Below are 24,770 nucleotides of genomic sequence, written 5' to 3'. Positions count from 1 at the left end.
GTTGTACACAAATACCCTTCTTTGACTGCCAAAGGAAAAGTTAAAACATAAAAGCTCACATTCACTAAAAATTCAACCTTTGGCTTCTATAACACATTTCATTCAGCTGAATGCATGTCTCAAATGTGGGTGACCTTATTTTATAAAACATTTATATCCAGTTACATTGATGCATAGATTGATGTCACACAGTTTAAGATACAAAATGGGATTAAGAACAAATTCATTAAATCATGCTTATTCATTTGCTTTCATTTGCATCCCAGCCATGAATGACCTGGTACAATCCATGGTCCTAGCAGGAGGACAATGGACAGGTAGTTCTGAGAATTTGGAGGTTCCTGATGATATTTCTACGGGTAAAAGGAGAAAAGAATTGGGAGCTATGGCCTTCTCTACTACAGCTATCAACTTTGCAACTGTCAACTCTTCTACAGGCTTCAGATCCAAGCAGTTGGTTAATAATAAAGGTATAGGCAGTCTGTTTGCACTATGGTGTGACTTTGTTGACTACAAGAGTTTATTCTTAGTTGCTTTCTTTTTTATTGTTTAATGGCCTACCTAAATGAATACAAAATGATCTGATGAGTTTTATTGGGTTTTTAAGCCATATAAAGTATTTCAAAGAGCTCAAGCATTGAATAAATAAGTTACAGAACTGAACCAAAATAATTTTCACTAATACCTGCAAAAATCTCAAAACAATGTAGAAATGAAAAGAATATGAAAAAATTATTGAAAGAAACAGTGTAACATAGGAAAAGTAAGAGACATTAACTTCAGACAACAGGAGCTACATAGAACTATCAATTCACTTGCTTTCTAAGATTATAGTGAGATGCTCATGGTACTTAAAGAATCTTTCCCTAAGACATTTACCTTCCACTAAAACTGTATGGTTTCTATCTCTATCTTTTCCTTTTAAAAAGTGCAAATTTTAGGTAATATTGTGATTTATTCAATGAAATATATTACATAATGAACAATGTACTAGAATGATAGACAATTTCCATTCATTTTGTAGATTCTTAATGAAGTCTTTTATGATAAAAATGTATTTTTTATCCTTTTTATTATTTTATGTATAGATACCACATCATTTGAAGATGTAAGTCCACAAGGTATTAGTGATGATTCTAGCACAGGATCAAGAGTTCATGGTAAGAAATAGACTTTTAGTTAATGCAAAGTGAATGCAGAATGGGAATGTTTAGAATGTTGCATAATGTTGGTGAATGAAAGCATTTCAAGAAAGCATGTGCTGATGTAGCTTCAATATTTCTTGACTGCTCTTGTTACTTTTCCACTTCTAACATACCTTTTCTAAAGGATTTCCTTAAATGTTTTCTATTTTTAATTTTAATTTATGAAGTGTGCCTGAACAGGATCCAAAAATGGAGGTGGGGGAGTTTGGCCAGTTTCACCAGTATTGGGATAAATTTATGAATTAGGTGTTTTATTGGGTTTTTTTAAAGTTACAATTTCTATTTCAAAAAAGTTAGAAACCTTTTTTTCCCCCAAAATCTTAGCCTAGGCAAATTTCATTTTATGAATCAGATTGAAAGGAAATTTATCATTATTGAAATAAAATAGCACAAGACATTGTTAATACAATTATTTCCCTTATATTGGATAGGAGTACTGGACATTAACTGTGCAGACGCTCATACTCCTCCTGTTCGTGGCATCGCTACAATGTGCAGGGTTCCTTGTCAGATCTGTTGTAAGTGATATAATCACCAGTATTTTTTTTTTGCATGTCATTCTATTAAACCAATGCAGACTTGGTTTCTATCTCACTTACTATCTGAACTTTTAATATACTATTTTTTTCCTTTTACTTAAATTGTACTTTTCTAGTAGTGCTGTTTTCTAAAGTGTGTCCTCTTGAACAACTTGGAAATTCCTTCCCTTTCTAATCTGCAAGAATCAATCTTTAATTACATTAGGCATGCTCAAGCCAGTGAAATCATACATGATTATTATTTCAGAGCATTCGGGAACATCTGCTGGATTGGACATCTTATTTTATCTCCTGATTTTTTTTTTTTTTTTCATTTAGCTTCCAGGCCAGCCAGCCTTGATAGTGGTAGAACATCCACTAGTAATAGCAATAACAATGCTTCACTCCATGATGTCAAAGGTATGCTACAGGGAAATAATATTAATACATTCCATCCATTCATGTTATTTGAATGGGATTTAGAATGATGTCTTTGATATGATGAAATGATGGAGCTGTGTGTAACATCTTCTAGTGAAAATAATTTTTACTTTGAGCATTATAAATGTGTACAGATTTTTTTTTAACACATTTACAAATCTATAAGATTTTTCAAAACCTACATGCAAATATAAAGAGGGAATCAGTTGGAATTTTAATTCCTATCTTTTAATCTTCACAGAATCATCAGGTTTGTAGTAATAATATTTGTATAAATTCTTAGATACAAACACTAGAGTTGATGTTCAAGTGGGAAAGAGGTGTCTGATCTTTAATCGTTAGTATATTACAGTCTCATTATTAAAAGTATATAAAGTAATTTCTAAAAGTACATTTAAATAATTGAATGGATTAATACTTTAAAATTTTGAACTTGCTAAAGAATAAGTTTATCAAAAATACTTAGCTCTATTCTTTAATGGATAAATAGTAAAATATCCTTTAAATAGTTTGGAAGAGCATTTTATATGTGTAGTGTAAAAGTGAAAATTACATGAATAATTTTAAATGAAGCAATATTGCATGAGAAAAAGAATATTTTGAAGCTTCTTTCTATTAAATATTGGTGTTCATTTGAGAGTTACACATCATTTCACAAAAAGGGTTAGAAAAGCCTTGAGTTACACTTTTTGTCTCGGAGTTTGTATATCACACTAAAAGAAAATTAGCATTATTATTTATACAATAAGAAATACGAAAATAAGTAGGTTTTTTTACATCTAAATTGGGTTTCTGTGGATTATATTCAGTGATCTTTATTTGCCCAGGTTATCAGTTTTTTAAAAATTCACCTTTTAAACTAATTTAGATATGAATTTACTCATTTTGTACTGGAGTTTCTTCCCATTATCCATTTTAGAAGTGGTGTTTCCTCTTTTTTTTTTTGTCCAGCATGGTATTTCTTAACATGAACTCTTATTGTACTTGATAAGAACCAACAGTTCAGATGTTTGATCCAAAATATCATATTGAGTAATATCTTGAAACTTATGGAGTTTGTTCAGCATCGTTTCAGTTATTGCATTTGAATATCTGCATACTAATACAAAACTGAATCAATTATGTATAATAAAAGGTCATTTTAAAAAGTACTTTCAGTTTTTTTAAGATGAACTTTTTTTTGTCTTGAAATATCTAGTGCCACTTTATATTTGTATAATATTTTACAGCTTACAAAGTATTTTCCTATAAATATCAGTATATAAAACCCCACAAAATAAATAAGGCAAATGTTTATTTCCACATTTTCATCTTTCTTTAGAAGGAAACAAGTTTCAGGAGGCCTTAGTTAACTTTTATGGGTCTTATATCTAATATGATAAAATTGGTATCAGGGTAAAATTGGTATCATTACCCAAGTTTTTTGAGTTCTTTCCATATTCCTTTTTAATTATTGGAGATACCAATTTTCCATTTTATTTTACTTTGTAAATATACTTCTTAGGTTTTTGGTATTTTCGTTTTGGAAATAGTGGTTAGAGTGCTGGGCCTGGAGTCAGGAAGTTCAAACCCTGCTTCAAACACTTACTAGCTATGTGACCTTGGGCAAATCACTTAGCCCTGTTTACCTCAGTTTCCTTATCTGAGTTGGAGAAAGAAATGGCAAATCACTCAGATGTCTTTGCTAAGAAAACCTCAATAGGATCATGAAGAGTTGGACACAACTGAACAACAGCATAGTTATATAGAGAGCAGAGAAACTTCACTATGATGAACCTTCAGTGTTCAAAGGAGAAAACCAGAATTTTATTTAAATGTAGAAAATCTGAATTGTCACCAATTAGAATTGGCTTCTAGTATTTCTCAAAACATTTTAAGTACTTGTTTCTCCTTTTTTTTTTATCCCCAGGATTTAACATAGTGTTTCACATATAGTAATTCTTCATTGAATGCTTTTTTTGTGATTTATTCATAAATAATAAGAGAAGCTTAGAATTTTTCCTGTGTGAGATAAATTATGAACTGTTTTCAAATTATTTGTGACCATTTTATTAAAATAATAAAGCCATGGACTAATCTTTAAAATGTTGTTGGCATGTCTTCAGAACCATTTCTGAAATAAATTTGAGGGTAAGTATAAAGATAGTTAAAATGAGGACCTGGAAAAATAAATAATATTTGAATGGTTTCTGTCTCGTTTCTGTTAAAGAATTTTTAATGCCATTTGCTCTAAAAGCAGGTGCAGTTAATAGTCAAAGCAGACCACAAAGCCACAGCAGTGGAGAATTTAGCCTACTTCAGGAGCATGAGGCGTGGTCCAGTAGTAGCAGCAGTCCAATCCAGTACTTGAAACGATATACCAGATCAAGTCCTGTACTCCAGCATAAAATGCCTGAAACGCTAGATAGCCGATCACATCACAAGATGAAAACTGGTTCCCCTGGAAGTGAAGTGGTTACTTTACAGCAGTTTTTAGAAGAAAGCAACAAGCTTACCTCAATACAGGTGAGGGTACAAAAGAAAAGATTTTTAGGGATGTTAAGCTAGCATAGAAAAAAATGCAACAAACAACTTAGTTTTGAAGGGGCACAGGAAAAGCTATTTTTATAATGAAAGATTTTCCATTTCATTGTACAGTTAAGTGGTAAAAAAGAATTGTGGGATTTTCCATTTCATTGTACAGTTAAGTGGTAAAAAAGAATTGTGGGAATTTCAAAAAGAATTGTGGAAATTTCACAGCCAGTTCTACATATGTGCGTGTTCGTATGTATATATGAGTGTGTGTTATAAACCCTTTTTTGTGAGGAGGGTATAAATTTAGTTATGAACAAAAATGGTTTATACTAATGTATATGGACCATGTAGTCCAAAAAAAATTGATATAAAACATGTTATATAATATTGCCTATTATATATTGGCGTGACTGAGCTCACATGATGATGTCTAGCAATGACAAAATTGGAATGAAAACTGAGAAGCAATTAAATTCCCATCTTTTAACAAAGCTAATAAATCTTCACTCTCTAAATTCACTTGAGTGAATGGAATATTGGTACTTCATTTGTAAGTGGAAGGTTTAAGTGACTTGTGTGCATCAGAGGCGAGATTTGAATCCAATTCATTTTGACAGAATAGTTTATGCAATAGCGGACAAGGGTGTAACATGACCAAACCACCAGATCTGTGCTTTAAGAATATCAAAACAGGCTATCTTATGTAGAGGGCTTGGAGAGGAGCAAGACTAGAGGCAGAGAGGTCAGTGAAGAGGCTCTTGCAGTGGTCCAGACTCTTATCAGGGTTTAACTTTAGTGGTAGTTGGAGAGAAGACAGATTCAAGAGATGCTGTACAGCTAGAATAGAAAGGCACTGGCATATGACTAGATGTAAAGGATAACTTTGAAATCATAATCCTGGAAGTAGGGTAGTGCCTTCCAACAAAAACAAAGGGAAGTTGGAACAAAGGATAGATTTGGTAAGAAAAGATAAGCTCTTTTTGGAAAAGATAATCTCATTTTGGACATTTTTGAGATGCCTATTTGACATCCAGAAGGAGATGTCTGGAACATGTGATACTGCATTCTGTGTTCATGTTCAGGGGTTAAATAACTCTGTATAATTTCCTTCTTGCCGTACAAGTAACAGTATGCATATTTATAGAACATAGCATCTTTAAACCTCTTTCCAATGGTAGATTAGTAAATTTTAAGCTTAATGCTTCTAAAAGAATATTCTTCATCAAATCAAAGTCATGGGGAGAAAAGATTCATATTGTTTGAGAATATGTGAATTTGAAGACATGAAATATGTTTCTAATTTTCCAACAAATCTTTATCAGTATAGCAGTAATTCTAAATATTCTTAGCTAGATTAAGCCAGTTAAAATATTTTTTCAAACATTTGTACCATAAAACCTAATTAATTTTCATATCCAAAATTTATCTTGATTTCAGTCAGATTTATTAGTTCATATTTGAAGTATTGTGCAATACAGTAACACAGGCAGGACATTGAGCTCTGATAGAAATTTTATAAGTTTGTTCTATAATGCTTTTCTGGCTATTGCTATTCATTATAGGTATGCTTTTTAAAAAATGTCTCATTTTCATAGAGAACAGTAGAAGTCCATAGGAATAATTCATATATATAGATTGGTTAACCATTTTAAGAACTTTTCTCACAACAGTCTTTGATATAGATAAGTACACATTGTGGTCCCCATTTTACAGATTCAGGAAACTGAGACTTAGATGAGATTATTTGCCCATAGATAACAGTTAGTAGCAGAGTCTAAACAGTCCTTAAAATTTTAGATAAGTACCTTTTCATTCTCTTCTCTTTACACTTAATACAAAACTTAAAACACATACAAACACTTTGTTTATATATAAGTATGTATTTGCCATTAAAAAATCAATGAAAATGTTAATTGTTGATTAAATGCAGTATTATATCAAAAAATTAGTACACAGTTAACCATTGATCTATATTGATCTTATTGTTATTATTACAGATAAAGTCTTCAAGCCAAGAAAATCTTTTAGATGAAGTAATGAAAAGTTTATCTGTCTCTCCTGACTTTATGGGAAGAGAAAAGGCTGCTAGCTGTGGTCTTGTTAGGTCAGTAAGTGTAAAAACCACAACTGACTTCTCTGATGGACGGTCAACTAAGACTGAACAATTTGTAAGGCCTGGTCCTCGAAAGACTGAAGATTCTTACTTCATTAGTTCTCCAGGAAAATCTACATCGAGCACACAAGGAAAGGTCAAGTTAGTAAAAGATACCTTTATATCACGACAATCAAAAGATAATAACCCTTACGCTACTTTACCTCGTGCAAGCAGTGTGATCTCTACAGCTGAGGGGACTACTCGAAGGACAAGCATTCATGACTTTTTGTCCAAGGACAGTAGGCAGCCTGTGTCAATTGATCCATCACCAACTACAACTGATAACATCCCATCAACATCTAGTGAGTACTGTGTCCACCAACAGCCCCCTGATTTAGTTTACAATTCCAAAGACCCTATAGATTTCCATTCACAAAGTGATTTAAGCACAGCTATGCCTTCAGCCCATGTCATGTCTACCTCTGCTCAGACTAGAAATTCAAGAATTGAAAGATCCAATTTTCATGACAAAACTTTTGCAACAGTTAATGTGTTTAGTGATATAGTGGGAATATCAACTAGTGAAAATGCAAGATCCTTTTCTGTTACTCATGTAGCCCAGCCATTTTTATCCCTGAATAAAGAATTAGTTAGTAACATAAGTGGGTTGCCCCAAAGACCAGCCGTTCAAACTAATGATCAGATATTTGTTTCATCATTTAGAGCTGTACAAAAAGGTAATGAACAGCCTTCAGAGAACCAAAAGTCTATTAATAGTAACTTACAGTCTTCTCCAAATAGCAGTGAAATTACTACTATATCATGTCTAAATCCTAGTGAGACAGACACCCCATTATTGGTCTCTGAAGATAATCAAACTCTTTGGTATGAATATGGTTGTGTATGATTAAAAAACAAAACCCACCAAATTTGAATTGTATGCCATCTCATATGTTTTGTGTGATCTATTATCTAATTTAGAAAGCTTTCTACTGAAAAACAATTTTGTGGTTAGGTTTACGTTTTATTTTTGAATGGTGGTTTCATGTTCAGCATGTGTATGAATGTAAAATTGTAACCACACCAAAGCTTGCATGAAATATTAATTGCACTGTATATTTTTGCATGCTTTTGCCAGCCTTAACAATCCAAGCTTAATGTTCATATTTTTGTTTGTCATATGACAAAAATATTTTGTTACCTTTGTTTTACCTAGAGCATGTTAAAGGAATTGCATGCTATGCTATGAGGAAGGAACTTCTGAACTAAATTTCAGCTAAAGAAATTACTTTCCAGTTGTGGTGTTCTCCCTTTTTTGTTGTTGCATTATCTAATATACACTTTATATAACAAAGTCAGAAGATTCATTTTCTCTTTTATTGTAGAACATACATATTTTATCTTGCACATGTACAGTACTAATAAGAAAAAGGTGTAGGAAGATCCAAGTCTCTTACTAGTTATTTATGGTATATGTCTTGTCATTTTGCTTTTTGTGCAAATTATAGTTAATTCAAATAACTAGTTTGCATTGCAGATATGAAATAGGATCCATATTTATAATAATTGTTCAAATTTAAGACATTGTTAACACTCAAACTTGAATGAGTTTTTTGAGTGCTCAATAAAATTAATTGTAACTAGGGACTTTTTTCTTAATTCTTTTCCTACTCTTTCAGTCCTCTGGTGAATAGAATTGCTTAGTACTATTATGTATATTTAGGATGAATTTTCCCATAGAATCTTAATAGTTCAATAACTTTTAAAAATATAATATAATAATAATAATAATAATAATAAACAATCATAGCATTGTGTTGGAATTCTTATTTGTACTAATAGTTAAAAAAACATCTCAATTAGAAAATGGAGAGTTTATTAGTTCTGTAATTGATATTTGAAATAAAATATTAGTAAAAATGAAGATAATGAAAATTTTTTCAATATTTATGCTTAAATTGCTAAAATTACAATTTTGAACTTTTAAATTTCCTTCTTTGTGCATAGTATTATTTTTTAATTTAAGTATATGCTAGCAAGGGTTTTTTTTTTTTTTGGGAGGGGGGGGTTAAGTAGGAGTTTGAGAAAAATTACTTGATAAGTCTAATAATATAGAGCCAGTCAAATTTGTTCTTTTGTTCTTTCTTTTAATAGATAAATATTATGGTGCTTTTTTTTTTTTTTAAACATGTCTCATTTCCCAAAGACTTCTCTTGCCCAGAATAGAATGCTGTCTTATTACAAAGATGCAAAGGTTTAAAAAAATCCCCCATCAAAATTTTAGTCATGGTCAGATTTGGTCCTTGTTTTTTTCTTTTATTTTATTATGGATATATTTTAAATCGTTTTCTTGTCTCTGCTTACTACACTTGAAATGACCTGAGAGAAACTTTCCCCAGTTTCCCCAAACTCTGCATATTCACTGTTTCTTTGGGCACAATAATAATAATACCTAAGTACATTTAAATACTACAGTTTTATGTATCCAATTACCAGTTGTTGGGCTGTTGACATTTTTTTGCCTTTGTAAAAGTAATTCCATAACTATTTTTACATAAAGAATCTATGCCAAGTTATTAAGACTTTAAAATTACAACTTTGATATGGTTCCTTCAAGACAACAAGTTTGATTTCAGATATGCCTCTTAATTACTTTATCAGTTTATTCAACCTATAGCCAAAGGCAAAATTAAATCTGGTGCCCAGAAAAAAAAAATCTTGAAGTAAGATTTTTTTAATGGTAGATTATCAAAAAAATAAATGAAAAACAGAAAATTCAGAAGTCTTTTGCCTGATGAAACATGTTTTAGATATTTGTCTTTCTATAATTACAGGACAATATTTGAAAGAGCTAGACCATTCCCATTAATGTTTTTGGCTTCCTATGTGTTTCATAGCCAATTATCCATAAAAAGTCTTGCTACAGATGGAATACAATAGAATAATCAATACATTTCTCGTCTTATCTTCCTTCTGCATGAGGAATCTTTTTTCTTGCTACTTGTACGACATAATCTCAGTGTTTTCAGTCTTCAGTGCTATTAGTATTGTAACCTAAAAAAAATCAGGTTCAATGTATAAACAAAGAAAATCCTCAAATAGATGTAGATCTCTCTAAATTTATAAAAAAACATACTATCACAATCATTTTGTAGCTTCATAATAATTGAAATAATTTTAGATATGGATCTATTCAGAATCTTTATCTTAAAAAATTTAAAGATATTAACTTAAAACATAAAAATATATTAATAATTAATCCATTGCCAAATTAAATTTTTAAGAAGTTAATATCTCCATTAATGGCTGAATCTGACTCACTTTGTGGTTCATTTACAAAATATGCACAGTATTCTATTTTTTAAAAATAATGACACTTCAGATTTTGTCTTACACAACTTTGTCAGGCCTATTCAAGTTTAAATTATGAGCACATTCCTGAATTATTATAGTATGCATGTAAATTTAACCACTACAAAAATATTTAATCTGAAGATTTTACTTCTCACATTTAAATTTCTAAGGAGCAATTTTTACATAGGTTTAGGTATGTACTTAGCATATGTGTGTGATAAATATCTGTATGTGTATATATATATGTGTATATATATATATATATTATCCTATTCTTAGAATATATTTTCAAATAAAAATATTAATATGTAATTAATGACAATGCTATCTGTCAGGATTTTGAAGTAATTGAAAATTAAAGATAAAACTTCCCTCAATCCCTGTAAAGATACTCAAAAGTTTGCCTCAAAACAATAAAAATTTTGTGCCTCTTATTTTCCTATCTTACTGAACCATTGCATTTTTAGAGTTCTATTTCTTCATTCTAAAGATGAGGAAATGAGCATCTAAAACATCACTTCAGGCCCAGAATTCAAAAATTCATAAGCTTTTTGGGACTTTGCAGTCATTGCTTTAACTATTCTTGGTTCAAGGCAAATTTTAGATGTTTGCTACAAGCAATTACATTTTCCCTTATAGAATTTTCTTGAACTCCTATTTTTGTTAGTAAAGAATAAAAATACTGCATTGTGCATGTTTTATCTATTGCATGCAAGAATTATTTTCTGCTTTACAAACAACACAACCATTCAATTGAATAAATGTAATACTTAAACCTACTAGACATCAAATCCTTGGCTAATTAAATAATATGAAATGCTTTTTTCCTGCAGATGTGGACACTATACAAGAAAGCAGGAATTCATAAAGTTGAAAATGTAAATTTTATTTGGTAATAATTATATCCTTTTTCAATTAAAAAAAAAAAAGAACCACTAATTCATATTAATACCTTCCAAAAAATCAGTAAGCAGATGTTTTTTTTCTCTGTTTCTTTGGGATTTTCTTTTAGTTTACCATTTCCATGAACTATGAAATGTTTTAATCCTTGGCTAATTAAATAATATGAAATGCTTTTTTCCTGCAGATGTGGACACTATACAAGAAAGCAGGAATTCAAAAAGCAGGTCTAGGGAGCAACAAAGCTCCTAATTCTATTATCCCCACTACATGAGATGTGGGCCAAGTGGTGAGTTTCCTGCCCAAAATGTAAATGAGATTAGTCTCATTTATTTAAAAACAAAACAAAACTAACAGCATTAAGTGTGAGAGTAAGTGCATATTGCATTAACAGATGTAAATATTGCTTGCTTAATTCTTTGGTTTTTCTCTCTTTATTATTAAAGGCATACTATATTGCTATCAGTTGTTCTGCCCACTTGAGCAGGGAGCAGAAAAAGCCTTCCTTAAAAAGTACTTGTTTAGAAAAGGGGGTGGAAAGGGAAAGTGATTTATAAAATAACATTTTCTTTATATAAATATGGTTTTGCTATTTAATAATTTTCTAGAATTGTTTACTTGATTTTTTAAAAATCAGCTTCTGAAAATTTAAAAATATCTATATCCAAAAAATTGTAATTAAATGCCTTTTTTTCTTTGAACCAGAGGGTAAAGAAAGGTTTTTTTTTTTTTTTTGTATTTTTTAAGCATAATTATTGGAGGAACAAATTGGTAATTTTGGTAAAGTAGTATTTTTTTTTAAGGTTTGAAATTTTTAAGTTCTTCTAGTTAAAAAAAATGTGTCTGGCATTCTGTCACTTTCTTATCCCTGTTAAAATATATCTGATGCATGCTGCTAGTTCTTCAGTACCTATTCTGTAATTTAGATCTCTTGAAATCTTTAAGCTTTTCTCATATTTTCTTTCTTCTTTCTACCTTTCAACTAAACAGAGAGAGAAAGTGTCCTTCAGTATCTGTGTGAAGCCTTTTTTTCTGAAGTAACAAGACAGCCAACTATAGAAGTCATTTAAAACAAAAAAACTTTAAAAGGGAACTTTTTACAATCCTTCGTGAGTAGAGCAGGCAAGAAATGCAAACCTTCCTTCCTTGAATCAAGGAGCACTACCGGAATCAACTGCCAAAATTTTTAGAAGGTCTTAGGACTTATAGCACTTTGAACTATTAAGATCTACTGAATAAAGGACAGTTCTCCTCTCCCTGAGAACCAAGTATTTTATTGTTTCAAGAATTACTCCAAGAACAATCTACTTTCATCATTTGTTCATGAATTTAGCCATTGATTGCTTAATGCTTCTGCTAATTAGCCCAAATCTAGCCATTTATATTTAGTTCTGTAAATCTGAATTAATGCTATTGTATTTTGTGGATTGTATTATATATCCAGGTACAAAAAAAAAAAAAAAATTGGCATGTTACTGCTGATTTTTGGTTGGCAGACTGCATGATGTTGCTCTTTAAAGGATCCTTCCAATATTTTGGTGCATACTACAAGAAAAATTCAGTTGATAAGAAGACATGTCTGAGAACTCTATAATAAAATAGGAGTTATTAAAAATTAGCATTGAAATTCATATGCTTTCCATGTTCACCATTTTCATCATTAAGGAACACTAAGCAAACATACGTGGATGTGGATGTAAGCCAATTAATGAGTAATTTTCTGGAACTTTTGAAAATAAGGTGGTTTCCCCTCACCCTTATACACTCCCTTACTCTCCCAGCAAATGGCATTCCCAGGATAAAGCTGTCTTACTCTAAATATTTTAACTCATTTTCTTCCTTTGATATTGAGGGTTTTTTTTTTTTTTTTTTTGTTTTTGTTTTTGTTTTTGTTTTTGTTCTTTTTACATGAGAGCTGACTATTGCTTAAGAGGTTTTCTTATGGCAAAAGATAATGTAAATAATTTCATATGATCTACATTTTGCCAGGAACTCATTTAATTATTGAAAATCATTTTTTAGACTTTTTTGTCCTTTGTAATCTTACATTAAAATTGATAAATATTACTGGTACTTTTGAAATATTTGTATGCATTTGTTAGCCTAAACATTTGCAAAAAGCACAAAAGAATAAATTTAGTTAACCCAGGGAAATATATGTGGACTTTGTAGTAATTCCCATTTTATATTAATATCAGTTTTATTTTCTTAATACAGAAGTGAAAATGCCTATTAATGGGAATTGATTATTCAACCTCAGTCTGCATTTATAGAGTTTCTTAATATTCATACAAGTTTGAAATGGTAAAAAAAGTTTTTTTGTTTTTTTTTTTTTAATATTAGCAGTTTACTTCTTAGGCTCTCAGTACCAGCTTACAAAAATGCTTTTGAGATATTTCCATATTTGATGTATTTCTCTATGTAGTTTATGAACCATTTGTTCATCACTAATGTAGAAGTCATACAAAGAGTCTCTTTTTGTTGTGTCATTGCCACTAATGATATTGTACTTACATACTGTTTACTCTCAGAGAAATCCAAACTCCAAAATAGAGACAGCATGATATTTTAATCAAAAAGATAGGGTAACTTGGGTCTATCCTTAATGCCAATTTTACTTGGTTTTGATTTTGCTATTCCTAAAACAAATCTTATTTGCTGCCATATGGCATTTTAAAATTAAAGTAACTCTGATGCCTTTGGATGAAAGGTGCTATGTAAACATAAAAGAATTGTTCTAAAACATGAAACTGCACAGAATACATGTTTCAAGCCTATTCTATAGACTTCAAAATATTGTTTTTAATATTATTAGGTGACTAAAATACTTAATGGCTTCTTAAACTAAAAGATTAAATGAGCAGTGGATAGCACCCCAATCACAAAAAACTTAACATGTAAAAAATATATAAACTTCATTTACAATAAATCTGAAAATAAAAGTAAAAATTATGTTTTAGTTAAATAAATTCAATTAAGAGACTTAGATTTCTATTCAGTAGTGGATACTTGCAAATAGCACATGTTCACAGGCCATCATTGAAATTTGCCATGTGATAAATTGGAGGTGGTCTGACAAAGGGGTCCAATATAATCATAGGTTCATCTTCCTGAAACATTAATACTCTTAAAGAGGGATTCTTCTGAATTGTTTAAGGAGCTTAGTGCAGCTTTAGAAGTGGAAAGAATTTAAGGGCAGTCCTATTAGCCATTCTATGTAGGCTGGAAATTTAACCACCTAATAAAGTAGCCTAGGAAGAAGCAACCAAGAAGTAATCAAGATGGTCACTAAATAGTTTTAACTGTACTTCATGCCTTCTTTGTTCCCTCTTTAGAAAAGGAGAGGTAAAACTCATTGGAAATAATAGCCACAAAGATTTCCCTTTTTTCCTTAAAATGGTTTCAAGAGAGCTTATTAGGTAACAATACTTTTTTTGTCATGTGCAGTCTTGTTCTTTCAAGTTGCAAATCTACTCTACTGGAATCTGAAAATTTTATTTTTTTTCTCTATAGACTGCTCATTCTTTTATTTCTGGTCTCACTTGAATCAATAGCTCAGTCCTTAGAAAAACAATTCAATGTGTATGAAAATAGTATCATTTCTGGTAACCACAGAAGATTCTGCTGCATAGTGCTTCACTTTGAGGCATATGGAGAAGTTTTTGGTTAAAGGTTTTAGGTTGGTAATTACCAAAGAGTTAAATGAAACAAGTTTGTATGTAGCACCTTTCATGCCAGGACATGGTAAAAGAACCCTCTTTAAAATTTACTATGCTCATTATTGAATTGCAGCCACTTCTCATATCCCATTCTTTGTTAACTAATACTTTGTTAGGAGTGAAAAATGTGTTGCCAAAAAAAACAGACAACAAAACAAACTGGAAGTACATTAGGGGAGCATGTGTAATGATTTAAAGGTTTTTTACATTGCTTCTTATGAAAAGATGCTTCTTTTCTGGCTACATTTAATCCCAAATTGTATTTTTATTTCTTTAATCTTTGTTTGGAACTAATAATAATGCAGGTTCAAAAAAGGAGCCCATTATCAAATGTAAACCTTTCTGTACATGTTTAGATAGTATGACAATAATGGAAATGCCTTAAAAGGAATGCTTATGGATAAAATGGCACTTATAACAACCTTTAACAAAACTTTCTTATTTAAAATTGTCTTTTCTTTATCAAGGGCTCTCTTTTTAAATGTCTGCCATTGTACTTATAATTGTTATTAAATACCAAATCAAATAATACAAATTCTGTAACATTTCCTTTAAAACACACTGATGGGGATTTGGGGTGATGATAAATGATCTGATCATTTGATGATACCTGAACACTATGGATATCAATCTTACTGTTCTTTTTCTTATTTTTTTATATTCATTCCTTGAAATTTTGATTTTTTTGACCTAAGTATTATTTTAAAATTTGATTGTTAAACTGAAGTTCCATGTTATCTAGAATGGCTAAGCAGATTCAAGGTATAAGTGAATTTTTATAACTAGTGATCATCATTAAAGCAACTAAAATTAATTTTAGCTATGTGGCAGTTTGGAATAACAAAAATTGTTATTTTGAATCCCTTAATGCCTGTCTTTTAACATGATAGCTTTTACCAATAGCTTTTTTGCCCCCCTGAGGCATTTGGGGTTAAGGGACTTGCCCAGGGTCACACAGCTAGGAAGTGTTAAGTGATTGAGATCACATTTGAACTCGGATCCTCCTTTCTTCAGAGCCAATGCTAATAGCTTTTAATATGATTAAGGAAAGACTTTGGAAAATTTCATGTTAGAAACAGCTATCTTTAGTTAATGAAATCATTCACTTCTCTGCAGTCATTTAATGCAACTTAAAGCTAAAAGCCTTTCTACAACATTACCATCAAATAGTCATCTAGATATGTCATCATATCTTTGACAAATCTAAAGAGACAAAAAATCTCATTTTGGATAGCTCTAATTGTCATACTTGCACATAAGCTTCTTTGTAACTCCCACCCATTGCTCCTAGTTTTACCCTCTGGAGTCAAATAAAACAAGCCTAATCCTTCTATATGATGGCCTTTCAGATTCTTAAAAGCAACTGCCATGTAACCCCAAAGTCTTTTAATTCAGTCTAAATATCCAGATTCTTCAACTAAATGTTCATATAACCTGATTTTGAGTCATCTCAAATACTGGTCATCTTTCTATGGAAGGTACTCAGTCTAAATGATCCTTTGTAAAGTTATTTCTGTAGCTTAATATGTTGTTCAATTGTTTTGCAGATAAAACTCTTTGTGAGCCCATTTGGGATTTTCTTGGCAGAGGTACTAGAGAGGTTTGCCATTTCTTTCTCCAGCTCATTTTTTAGATGAGGAGATAAACAGGATGAAGTGACTTGCTCAGGGTCACATAACTAGTAAGTGTCTGAGGCCACAACTCAGAAAAAAGAATATTCTACCAGCAATTAATTCTATTCAGCCCCATTCAGTTTGCACTGATCTGTCTAGGACTCTGAACCAAAAACCTACCTTAGTATACATTGGCGGAGGTGTGGACTAGTTCTATGATTTCCTTGGTGTGGAGAACAAATGGTGAGAAAATTACCTACACCAAAACAGTTGTTTTTCAGTATAATTTTAGAGTTGCCTGAGGCACAAAGGAATTCATTGATTTTTTTTTTTTCCCCCAGTCATACAATCTTTATGTCAGAGGTGGAATTTAAAACTAGATTTTTCAGTCTCTACTAGCCTACATCATGTAGGCTAAATTCAGGGGAAAATAGACTGGACCACCACAGAAAAGATGATGTCTGAGGTGTGGCTGCTGTGTTCTAAAATTTGAATAATTAAAACTTAATTTTTCCCACTTTTTAAATATCTTTGTGTTCTCTCTATCCTTGTCCATCTGTTATCATATCTTTGTGATGGGAACAACAAGATTTATATTGGTGGCTAAATATTCCCTCAGGTGACCCTTATTTTAGGACATGATTTATTAGCAAAAGTAGAAAATATGAAACCACAGACTAATAGCTCCAATAAGATCATACTCCTGCTGCTTCCAGAACTTTTCATCAGTCACTTAGCCTAAGGTTAAGAATAAATAGGATTCATAAGATAATAAATGACATCAGCTTAACTCCAAGCCTCCTCTACAGCTAGTTTCAAGTGAATTCTTTAATAAGGAGGTGCTACTCTGAGCTTGGTGATTTGCGCAGTATGTTTATTCAGTTCAAACTACTTTTGAACAAGTTGAGTAGATTGAAACTTCATTTTATTATTTTTGTATTCCTAAGTATCAAAAAGTGCAGATAAGAGCCCATTCTATATCTGATTTCTTTCTATGCTAAAATAAATCCTAGGAGATTTCTGAGACTTACAGCTTTCAATCCTAGTTTATATAACATTCAATTTTAGTTTGAGATAAACCAGTGGTACAGTTATTCAGGAGATGGAAATGACACAGGACCACTGGGTCTAATGTTTGTATGTATACCCAGTTTTCAAATCAAACAGTTTATAGATGAGAAAATAATTTGATATGCTTGCCATGCTTAACCCAATATTGTAGCAGAAAATATACTAGATTTGGAATCAAGAGTTCTACACTTTGAATCCTCATTCTTTAGAATCAAGATATTCTCTAAAGGATTGGATTAGAAGGTCTGATGATGATTCTTTAAATTTTATGTTTGGGAGGGCTTTGGTTGGAGAAGTGGACTCATCTCTGCTGCTTTTCTCATATAATATTTTCCCATATAATTATTAACCATTAAAACTATTGTTTTAAGATAACAGTAAATTTTTACATATGGTCTCAGAACATTTTCTTGGGTAACTTTTTTTCATTAAAACACGCCAAAGAGCATTTTTATTTAAACAGGAGAACACAAAAGGAGAAAAATATAAACCAATTACATAAAGTTTTCAAAAGTGATTGAGGGGAAGTTAGGTGGCTCAGGGGATGGAACAGTAGACTTGGCTTATAGAAGTTTCTTGTCACCCAATCTATGGGAAATGGCAAGTTCCAAATCCTTTGTTTCCTACACACTACACTTTTGTATAGCCACTCTTTTCCTCAAATTCCAGTGGCATTCACTTCCAGGGTCAAATATAAAAATAAAATCTGTTGAGCATTCAAAGCCCTTCATTAACTTACTTTACCCAATCTCATTTCTTTCCATTTTCCATTTCTTTTAATACTTTTCCTGCCAGCTACACTGTCTTTTTAGGCTGTTTTACCATCATCTCCGTGTTTTTTTTCTGGTTGCCCCAATTTTTTTTTAAATTAAAGCTTTTAATTTTCAAAACATGCATGGATAATTTTTCAACATGAACCCTTGTAAAACTTAGTGTTCCAATTTTCTCTCCCTTTCCCCCATCTCCTCCCCTAGATATGGCAGGTGGTCCAATATGTGTTAAACATGGTAAAATGGTTAAATCCAATATAAGCATACATATTTGTTCAATTATAGTGCTGCACAAGAAAAATCAAAAAGGAAAAGAAAATGAGAAATAAAATAAAATGCAAGCAAACTTTGTTTTTGTTAAAAGTGAAAATATACTGTGATTCACATTCAGTTCCCACTCTCCTCTCTGGGTGTAGATGGCTCTCTCCATCACAAGATCAGTGGAACTGGCCTCAGTCATCTCACTGTAGGAAAGAGCCACATCCATCAGAATTGTGTAATAATAATCTTGTAGCTGTGTACAATGATACCCCTGTTCCACTCACTTCATTTAGCATCAGTTCATGTAACTCTCTCCAGGCCTCTCTGAAATCATCCTGCTGATCTTTTTTTAATAAAACAATAGTATTCCATAACATTCATACACCATAACTTATTCATTCATTCCCCAATTGATGGGCATCCACTCGGTTTTTAGTTTCTTGCCACTACAAAAAGGGCTGCCACAAACATTTTTGCACATGTGAGTTCTTTTCCCTCCTTTGTTTTCTTTGGGATATAGGCCCAATAAAAAAAACTGCTGGATCAAAAGGTATGCAGAGTTTGATAGTCCTTTGTTGCGCCTCTCTCCCCCCCCCCCCCCCGCCCCCATCCCATTTCTGGAATGCTTTTTCATCTCAACATCCTGAATTAAAGCTTCCCAGACTTCTTTCAAATTCTGAATTTAGTTTTCTACAGGAAGCCTTTCAAAACACTTCTTAATTCTAGTACCTTTGAATTGTCCATTTTCTATTCATCCTGTATATATAGGTCAGTTGCTTTTTATACCTAATTTTCTTCTATTTTTTCCATCTTTTGATATATTTCTTGCTATCTTGTGGAACCATTTTTAAAGTTGATGTATTGTTTTACTCATCTCTTCTGCATTAGTTCCTAAACTGAAGTTTTATGCCAAGACTAGTCTCCAGCCTCTGCTTAACTACTGGATGAGGGTACTTGGCCCTTTTTTGTTCAAGACCTGAAATTCCACTCCACTGTCTTCAGACACCAAAGACCCAGCATCAGGGGAAGTTAATCCACTGATCTTTGGAGTTCTGCTATAGGTCCCAAACAAATTGATGAGGGACTAGGTTTGTATTCAAGCCTAGTCCATTTAGCCTGTTCTCTCCTCTTGGAGCCAAAGACACCAAATCCTGATTCACTTTCATGTCCTGTCCTAGCCAATTAATCTGACTGGTCCTTCCTTTCATCTCTTAAACAATTCTTTCCTGGTCACCACTACTGTATATGTGCTGCCTAATAGATAAGAGGACATTTCTTGAGGATAGGGGACTATTTTTAAATATTTTTTTTTAAGATGAACATTTTTAGAAGTGATAACTGGGAACAGTCTTTTCTAGAACAAAGAGTTACATTCAAATTATTGTGGATTTTAGGAAAGTGGGATGGGATGCTATATGAGAACTGGTTGCAGGAACCTGTGATTGCTTAGCCTAGAGATTCAAGGTACACACATGTAATGGGCCAGAACTCTTGGAGAAGTATACTTAAAGCTCAATTGATTTAGTCCTACAACAAGGTGTTAACTCAGTGAAATTGATAATACAATGGTTATCTAGTTTTACATGTAATTAATACTTAATATAGTTCTACCACAGTGGTTCTCAGAGTATGGTCTAGAGAATCCTAGGGATCTCTGAAACCCTTTTAGAGGGTCTACAAATTCAAAAATAGTTTTTATTTCCAATCTGGTAAAATGTCTATAAATATAACCCAAATAAACAGAAACGCTTTGGAGAGCTCCTCAATTTTTAATAGGATACTGAAAACAAAAGTTTGAGAACCACTGAGATTGACACCTATTCTACAAGATTCACACCTACAATGATGTAATTATAAGAGAGTATATAAGAACCAACAAGGACTGGACCAGAGACATTCACTCCATCTCCCACCACTGTGGTGGCTGGCTTATCTTTCATTTCTGCACAGAAACCAAGGCCGGTCTGAAGGGCCTCCAGAAAGGTAATCTGGGCCCCAGGCAGTTAACCTATCTGGGCCCTATTTCTGGCCCATTACACACATATCTTGAACTTTTTTCTTAATGTCTTTTTCATTATTTTAGGGACTATCCTAGGGAAGGATTAGATTAGATTAGTACTGTTTCTCTTCTCCCAAACTCCAAATGTGCTGCCAAGTTCAAAACTAGGCAAAAATAGTAGAGGCAAATTTAGGCTTGATAGAAAACTTCCTAACAAAGCTATCTAAAAGTGAAATGGATTGTCTTTGTGGGTAATAACTTTTTTTCTTTTTCTTTTTTTTTTTTTTTTTTTTTTTTTTACATTTTCAAGCAAGGAAGAGAATAAGTATGTACACCTCTTATCTACTAGGTAGTATGCTAAGCACATAATTCTCATTGATTCTCAAAATAACCCTTAGTGGTAAGGATTGTTATTCTCATTTTACAGCTGAGAAAATTGAGGCATACATATTAAGTCACTTGCCTAGGGTCATATAACTAGTAAACTGGATTTGAATTTAGGCCTGGCGCTTTGTCCACTGCATTACCTAACTGAAGCTGGATTATCATTGTTTGATATAATAGCCTGACAATAGATACTTTTTTTCACTTTAATCTTAGTTTCACAAGAAGCCTATAAAATAGGTAGCTAAGGGATTATTAACCCCTTATTCTGAGGGAATTGAGAAGTATATCTTGTTAACTCCCTACCCCATCACTCATTTAAATTTTGAGAAGAGTGAAGTCTTCTCATAGCATTTTGCCATATAGGATGGTCTTATACAGGTAGAGATAAATTTCCTGTCTTCCAAAATCTAAAATGAAACTATGTGAAGTTTTTCTACTTAAGCCTTGGCCTAGCATTTAAAATTTTCCATCAGCTGGTTAGATATCCTTATGGTAACACTAGTTCTCTTCACACACACTGTTCAGGCAAGTAGAATAATAATGATATCCTAAACTTAACTTGGAATATGTCTCCTTTCAGCTTCTTCATTGCCCAACATTCAACTCATGTAGCTCTCTGATATCATCCAGCTAAAAGTACTCTCCTCAAATTTCCCTAGTCCTTTCCTATCGTCTTGCCCCTAATTCCATACTAAAATTTCTTTATATCACACTTTTGCTAAGAATTACTGTGTAGGAGTACTTAATAATTGTTAGCGAATGATCTCCTGGCTTTGGGATTTTGTGATGTCTACAGACTAAAATAGTTTAAATCCCTTAGTCTTGAACAAACTTGTAAAACTTGTATTTAAAAAAAAAAAAATTTCTTAGGATTAGCCCTAAACTACTTCTCATTATTTCAACAAAGAAAAGTTAAGCATTCTTGACATTTAGAAAGTTACGTTTTATTCACAGTGCTGGCCCACTAGTTTAATTGAATTTTACTATCATAGGATCATGCCCAGTCTTCTTCACAAAGGTGAGAAAGTCATCAGGGCTCAATCCCATTGTGGCTGTGTTTGTCATTGGATGGAAGTACACCTTTTCATATCCACCTTCCAGGAAAGCGGAGTCCAGAACAAATCTCACATCTCCCTGGTCACAGAAGAGAGCCAGGGGTGTGGCACATCCCTGGCCAACTTTTAGCTTTTCTAGCATGGAAATTTCATCAGCAAACCTCAGATTTCCACTTCCAACTCCGAGCTGTTTGGCCAGATCATTCAGGTTAATTTTTCTGACATGAAGAACCGTTACCAGCCAATAATTCTTCTTCCTTTTGTCTTTAAGAAAGAGGTTCTTACTGTGTGCCCCTTTCAAGTGCTGGATATGAGGCATCATTTCTTCAACTGTAAATACCTGTAAAACAAGGCGTTTTTTAGTCCCGTGATCAGAAAATTAGGCTTGGTAAAGAACATGGAAAGACTGCTCCCTGGGCAAACACTCAGCAACAGGTTCCTCCACGCTTCCCTGGTCAAACAGTGGCATATTCAGTTCCAGTCCTCCCCACTGTGCTATTTTTCCTCATGACTACAACATCCAAACCAAGAACTCTTTCAAGGGAACCGAAGTTAGTTTTGCTCCCTGGCTCCTACATTTCCACAGGCTGAGGCTCTAGGCCGGCTTCCGTTTGGCAGCCGAGGGCTGCCGGGAGCGATGAGACTCACAGAAGGCGGAAAAGGCCGCTGACGGCACCAATGACGTCCAGGGGACCGGGGAGGGGAGGGGGGGAGGGGGAGAGGTGTCCGAGGGGGCAGCAAGTAGCCAGCACGGCCTGGCCAACGCTTGTGTCACTGCCTCTATGTTCGAGGTGGGCGAAACCTATGGGCTCCTCAGAACAGTGTTTTAAAACATAAAATTCTAGGGTTCCTGAAACGGTAGTTACCCAAATATTAACATTCGGGATGCCCAAGTTAGACACCCGCTCCTAGCTCAAGAGAAGAAATTAAAATATTTCATGACACGTTGCGAGGCCCTGGGGCAAGGATACTGCAGTATTTGCCACTTCCTTCTCCAGCCCATCTTACAAGGGAGTAAGCTGAGGCCAACAGGCGCTTTGCCCAAGGTCTCGCAGCTGGCATGAGATTTCCCCGAACACCTTGTGCCACTCTGCTGCCCAGTAGGGCTCGTGGATAATCTGGAAGAAATACGCAATTAAAATTTGTGGCTGAACATTGACATCATCGGAGCTGGAGTCAACGGGGCGCTTCTACCGCCGAGAAACGGCTCTGGCCGCGGACGCCCCGCAGCTAATGTGGGTACGCGGGCCGGCCCCGCGGCGGATTGAGGAATCCAGCGGTCTCATTGCGGACTCTAGGCCCTAAATCAGGTGCTCCGCTCCTGCAGAGACCGGGGGCGGACAACCGCCCTCGGCTTTTTGTAGCCCGGTTGGGGTCGCTAGGTGGCGCAGTGGGCGGGGGATGGGGGAGGGGTTTAATAGCGGGAAGAAGAGCTGGAACAGCCTCAGACGCTCGCCCCGAGACTTTGGGCGAGTCTCACAACCTCGTTGCCTCATGAGCCCCAGAAAAAAGTGGCCCACTCCAGGGTCCTGGCTAAGAAAACTCCAGATGGGCTGGCCAGGAGGCTGACGCGGCTGAGAGAGTATTGAACAAGCCATAAAAAGTAACACTGACCCCGCACTTGGGCTTATTTTCTGCTGGGTCCCCACACAAAACACCCGCGATCGGACTCCCCGTCGGCGCGCGCGGGCCCTCCCTCTCCCCAGGGGAAAGGGCCTCACCTCGGGGTGCTCCACGCTCACGGTTGGGATGGCCAGATCTCGGAGCTCGGGGCCCGCCATGGAGCCTGCCGCCGTGGCCGAGTGGGCGGGGCGCTTCCCTCCCCGGCCCCGGGCCCGGGCCCGCCCTTCGCGGCCCGCGGGGTGCCTGCCCCGGGTCAGCCCCGCGCATCTGCCCATCCTCGCTGCGGCCTCTCCGGCATCTCCTTCCCCGCTGCAGTCGGGACAAGTGACCTTTCTGGTGCCGCTCATAGCGGAGATTGCCCTCCCACCTCGCGGCCGAAGTACAAGCCATCGTCCCAGCCTGGAATCGGTCCCTCACAAATCCCAGCTCTCCTCGAGGCCCATCTCCAGGGCCGCCTTTAACCTACAATCCTCGTTGCCGAGGAACGCCTTTCTCGCCAATAGTGAATTCTGAACCCTGCGGGAAACCCCCTCCCCCCCCTCCGTCTGCGGGGCCGGGACTGCCATTGCTGGGCCTCTCCTGCGCTAGGCGCCCGTTCCCTACCTGTCCCACTACTCTTGCAGAAATCACACGAACCCTGCATCTGACAGACACATGATACACACTTAATACATTCTAAATCACGCAAAATATATTCCATGGGAGTCACTCTCTGGGGAAAAATCTTGAACCCCATTCCCTCCAAATAAAGATGGGAAGGGAATAATTTCTCTCTGAAATTATCTGCAATGGTATCGATGTGTGTGTAGATACATATATCTACACCAGGGGTCCTCACACTACGGCCCGCGGGCCAGATGCATCCACTGAGGACGATTATCCCCCTCACCCAGGGCTATGAAGTTTCTTTATTTAAAGGCCCACAAAACAAAGTCTTTGTTTTTACTATAGTCCGGCCCTCCAACAGTCTGAGGGACAGTGAACTGGCCCCTATTTAAAAAGTTTGAGGACCCCTGAACACACACACACACATATAGTTACATGTCTCTCCTCTTGGAGAGCAGGGACTGTGTTTTTTCTCTTTCTCTCTCCTGCTGTCCCGAGCAGGCACTTAGGAAATGTTCGTTGACTACATAAGGGGTTATAGACTTGGGGACGGGGAGCTGCTGTGTTTGGCTCTGGATGCATCTGAGAGAGCCTGTCATATTCCCCTGCCACTGCAGGTCTCTCTACGAGGCTGGCTGT

General features: G+C 34.7%; 2 protein-coding genes across 17 annotated transcripts in view; one reads left to right on the top strand and one right to left on the bottom strand.

The window, feature by feature from the left end:
• The window catches only part of CCDC88A (coiled-coil domain containing 88A), a 138,678-nt gene extending 123,118 nt beyond the window's left edge, over positions 1 to 15,560 (top strand). For 4 of the 16 annotated variants that reach the window (XM_031950489.1, XM_031950496.1, XM_031950492.1 and 1 more), the window contains 6 exons: positions 267 to 470; positions 1,089 to 1,160; positions 1,637 to 1,723; positions 2,063 to 2,143; positions 4,401 to 4,669; positions 6,676 to 8,061. In XM_031950489.1, coding sequence (XP_031806349.1) covers positions 267 to 470; positions 1,089 to 1,160; positions 1,637 to 1,723; positions 2,063 to 2,143; positions 4,401 to 4,669; positions 6,676 to 7,680 — 1,718 coding nt within the window. In that variant the 3' untranslated portion in view covers positions 7,681 to 8,061. Of the gene's footprint in view, positions 1 to 266; positions 471 to 1,088; positions 1,161 to 1,636; positions 1,724 to 2,062; positions 2,144 to 4,400; positions 4,670 to 6,675; positions 8,062 to 10,960; positions 11,185 to 11,214; positions 11,317 to 12,017 lie in introns of those variants that run through there. The other 12 variants (XM_031950501.1, XM_031950502.1, XM_031950500.1 and 9 more) reach the window with 9 other exon arrangements.
• Positions 15,561 to 21,056: 5,496 nt separating this feature from the next.
• LOC100913210 (prolyl-tRNA synthetase associated domain-containing protein 1) lies at positions 21,057 to 23,996 on the bottom strand. Its single transcript, XM_003758274.4, has 2 exons — positions 23,624 to 23,996; positions 21,057 to 22,242 (listed from the first exon to the last, which is right to left on the bottom strand). Exons 1-2 carry the CDS (start codon positions 23,870 to 23,872, stop codon positions 21,817 to 21,819), a joined length of 675 nt encoding a protein of 224 aa, XP_003758322.2. The 5' UTR covers positions 23,873 to 23,996; the 3' UTR covers positions 21,057 to 21,816.
• Positions 23,997 to 24,770: the final 774 nt, after the last annotated feature.

This window comes from Sarcophilus harrisii, chromosome 2 (assembly GCF_902635505.1).
Source record: "Sarcophilus harrisii chromosome 2, mSarHar1.11, whole genome shotgun sequence".
NCBI classification, from domain to species: domain Eukaryota; kingdom Metazoa; phylum Chordata; class Mammalia; order Dasyuromorphia; family Dasyuridae; genus Sarcophilus; species Sarcophilus harrisii.
The sequence above is the reverse complement of the archived record's forward strand: the minus strand, read 5'-3'. Positions and strand labels throughout refer to the sequence as shown.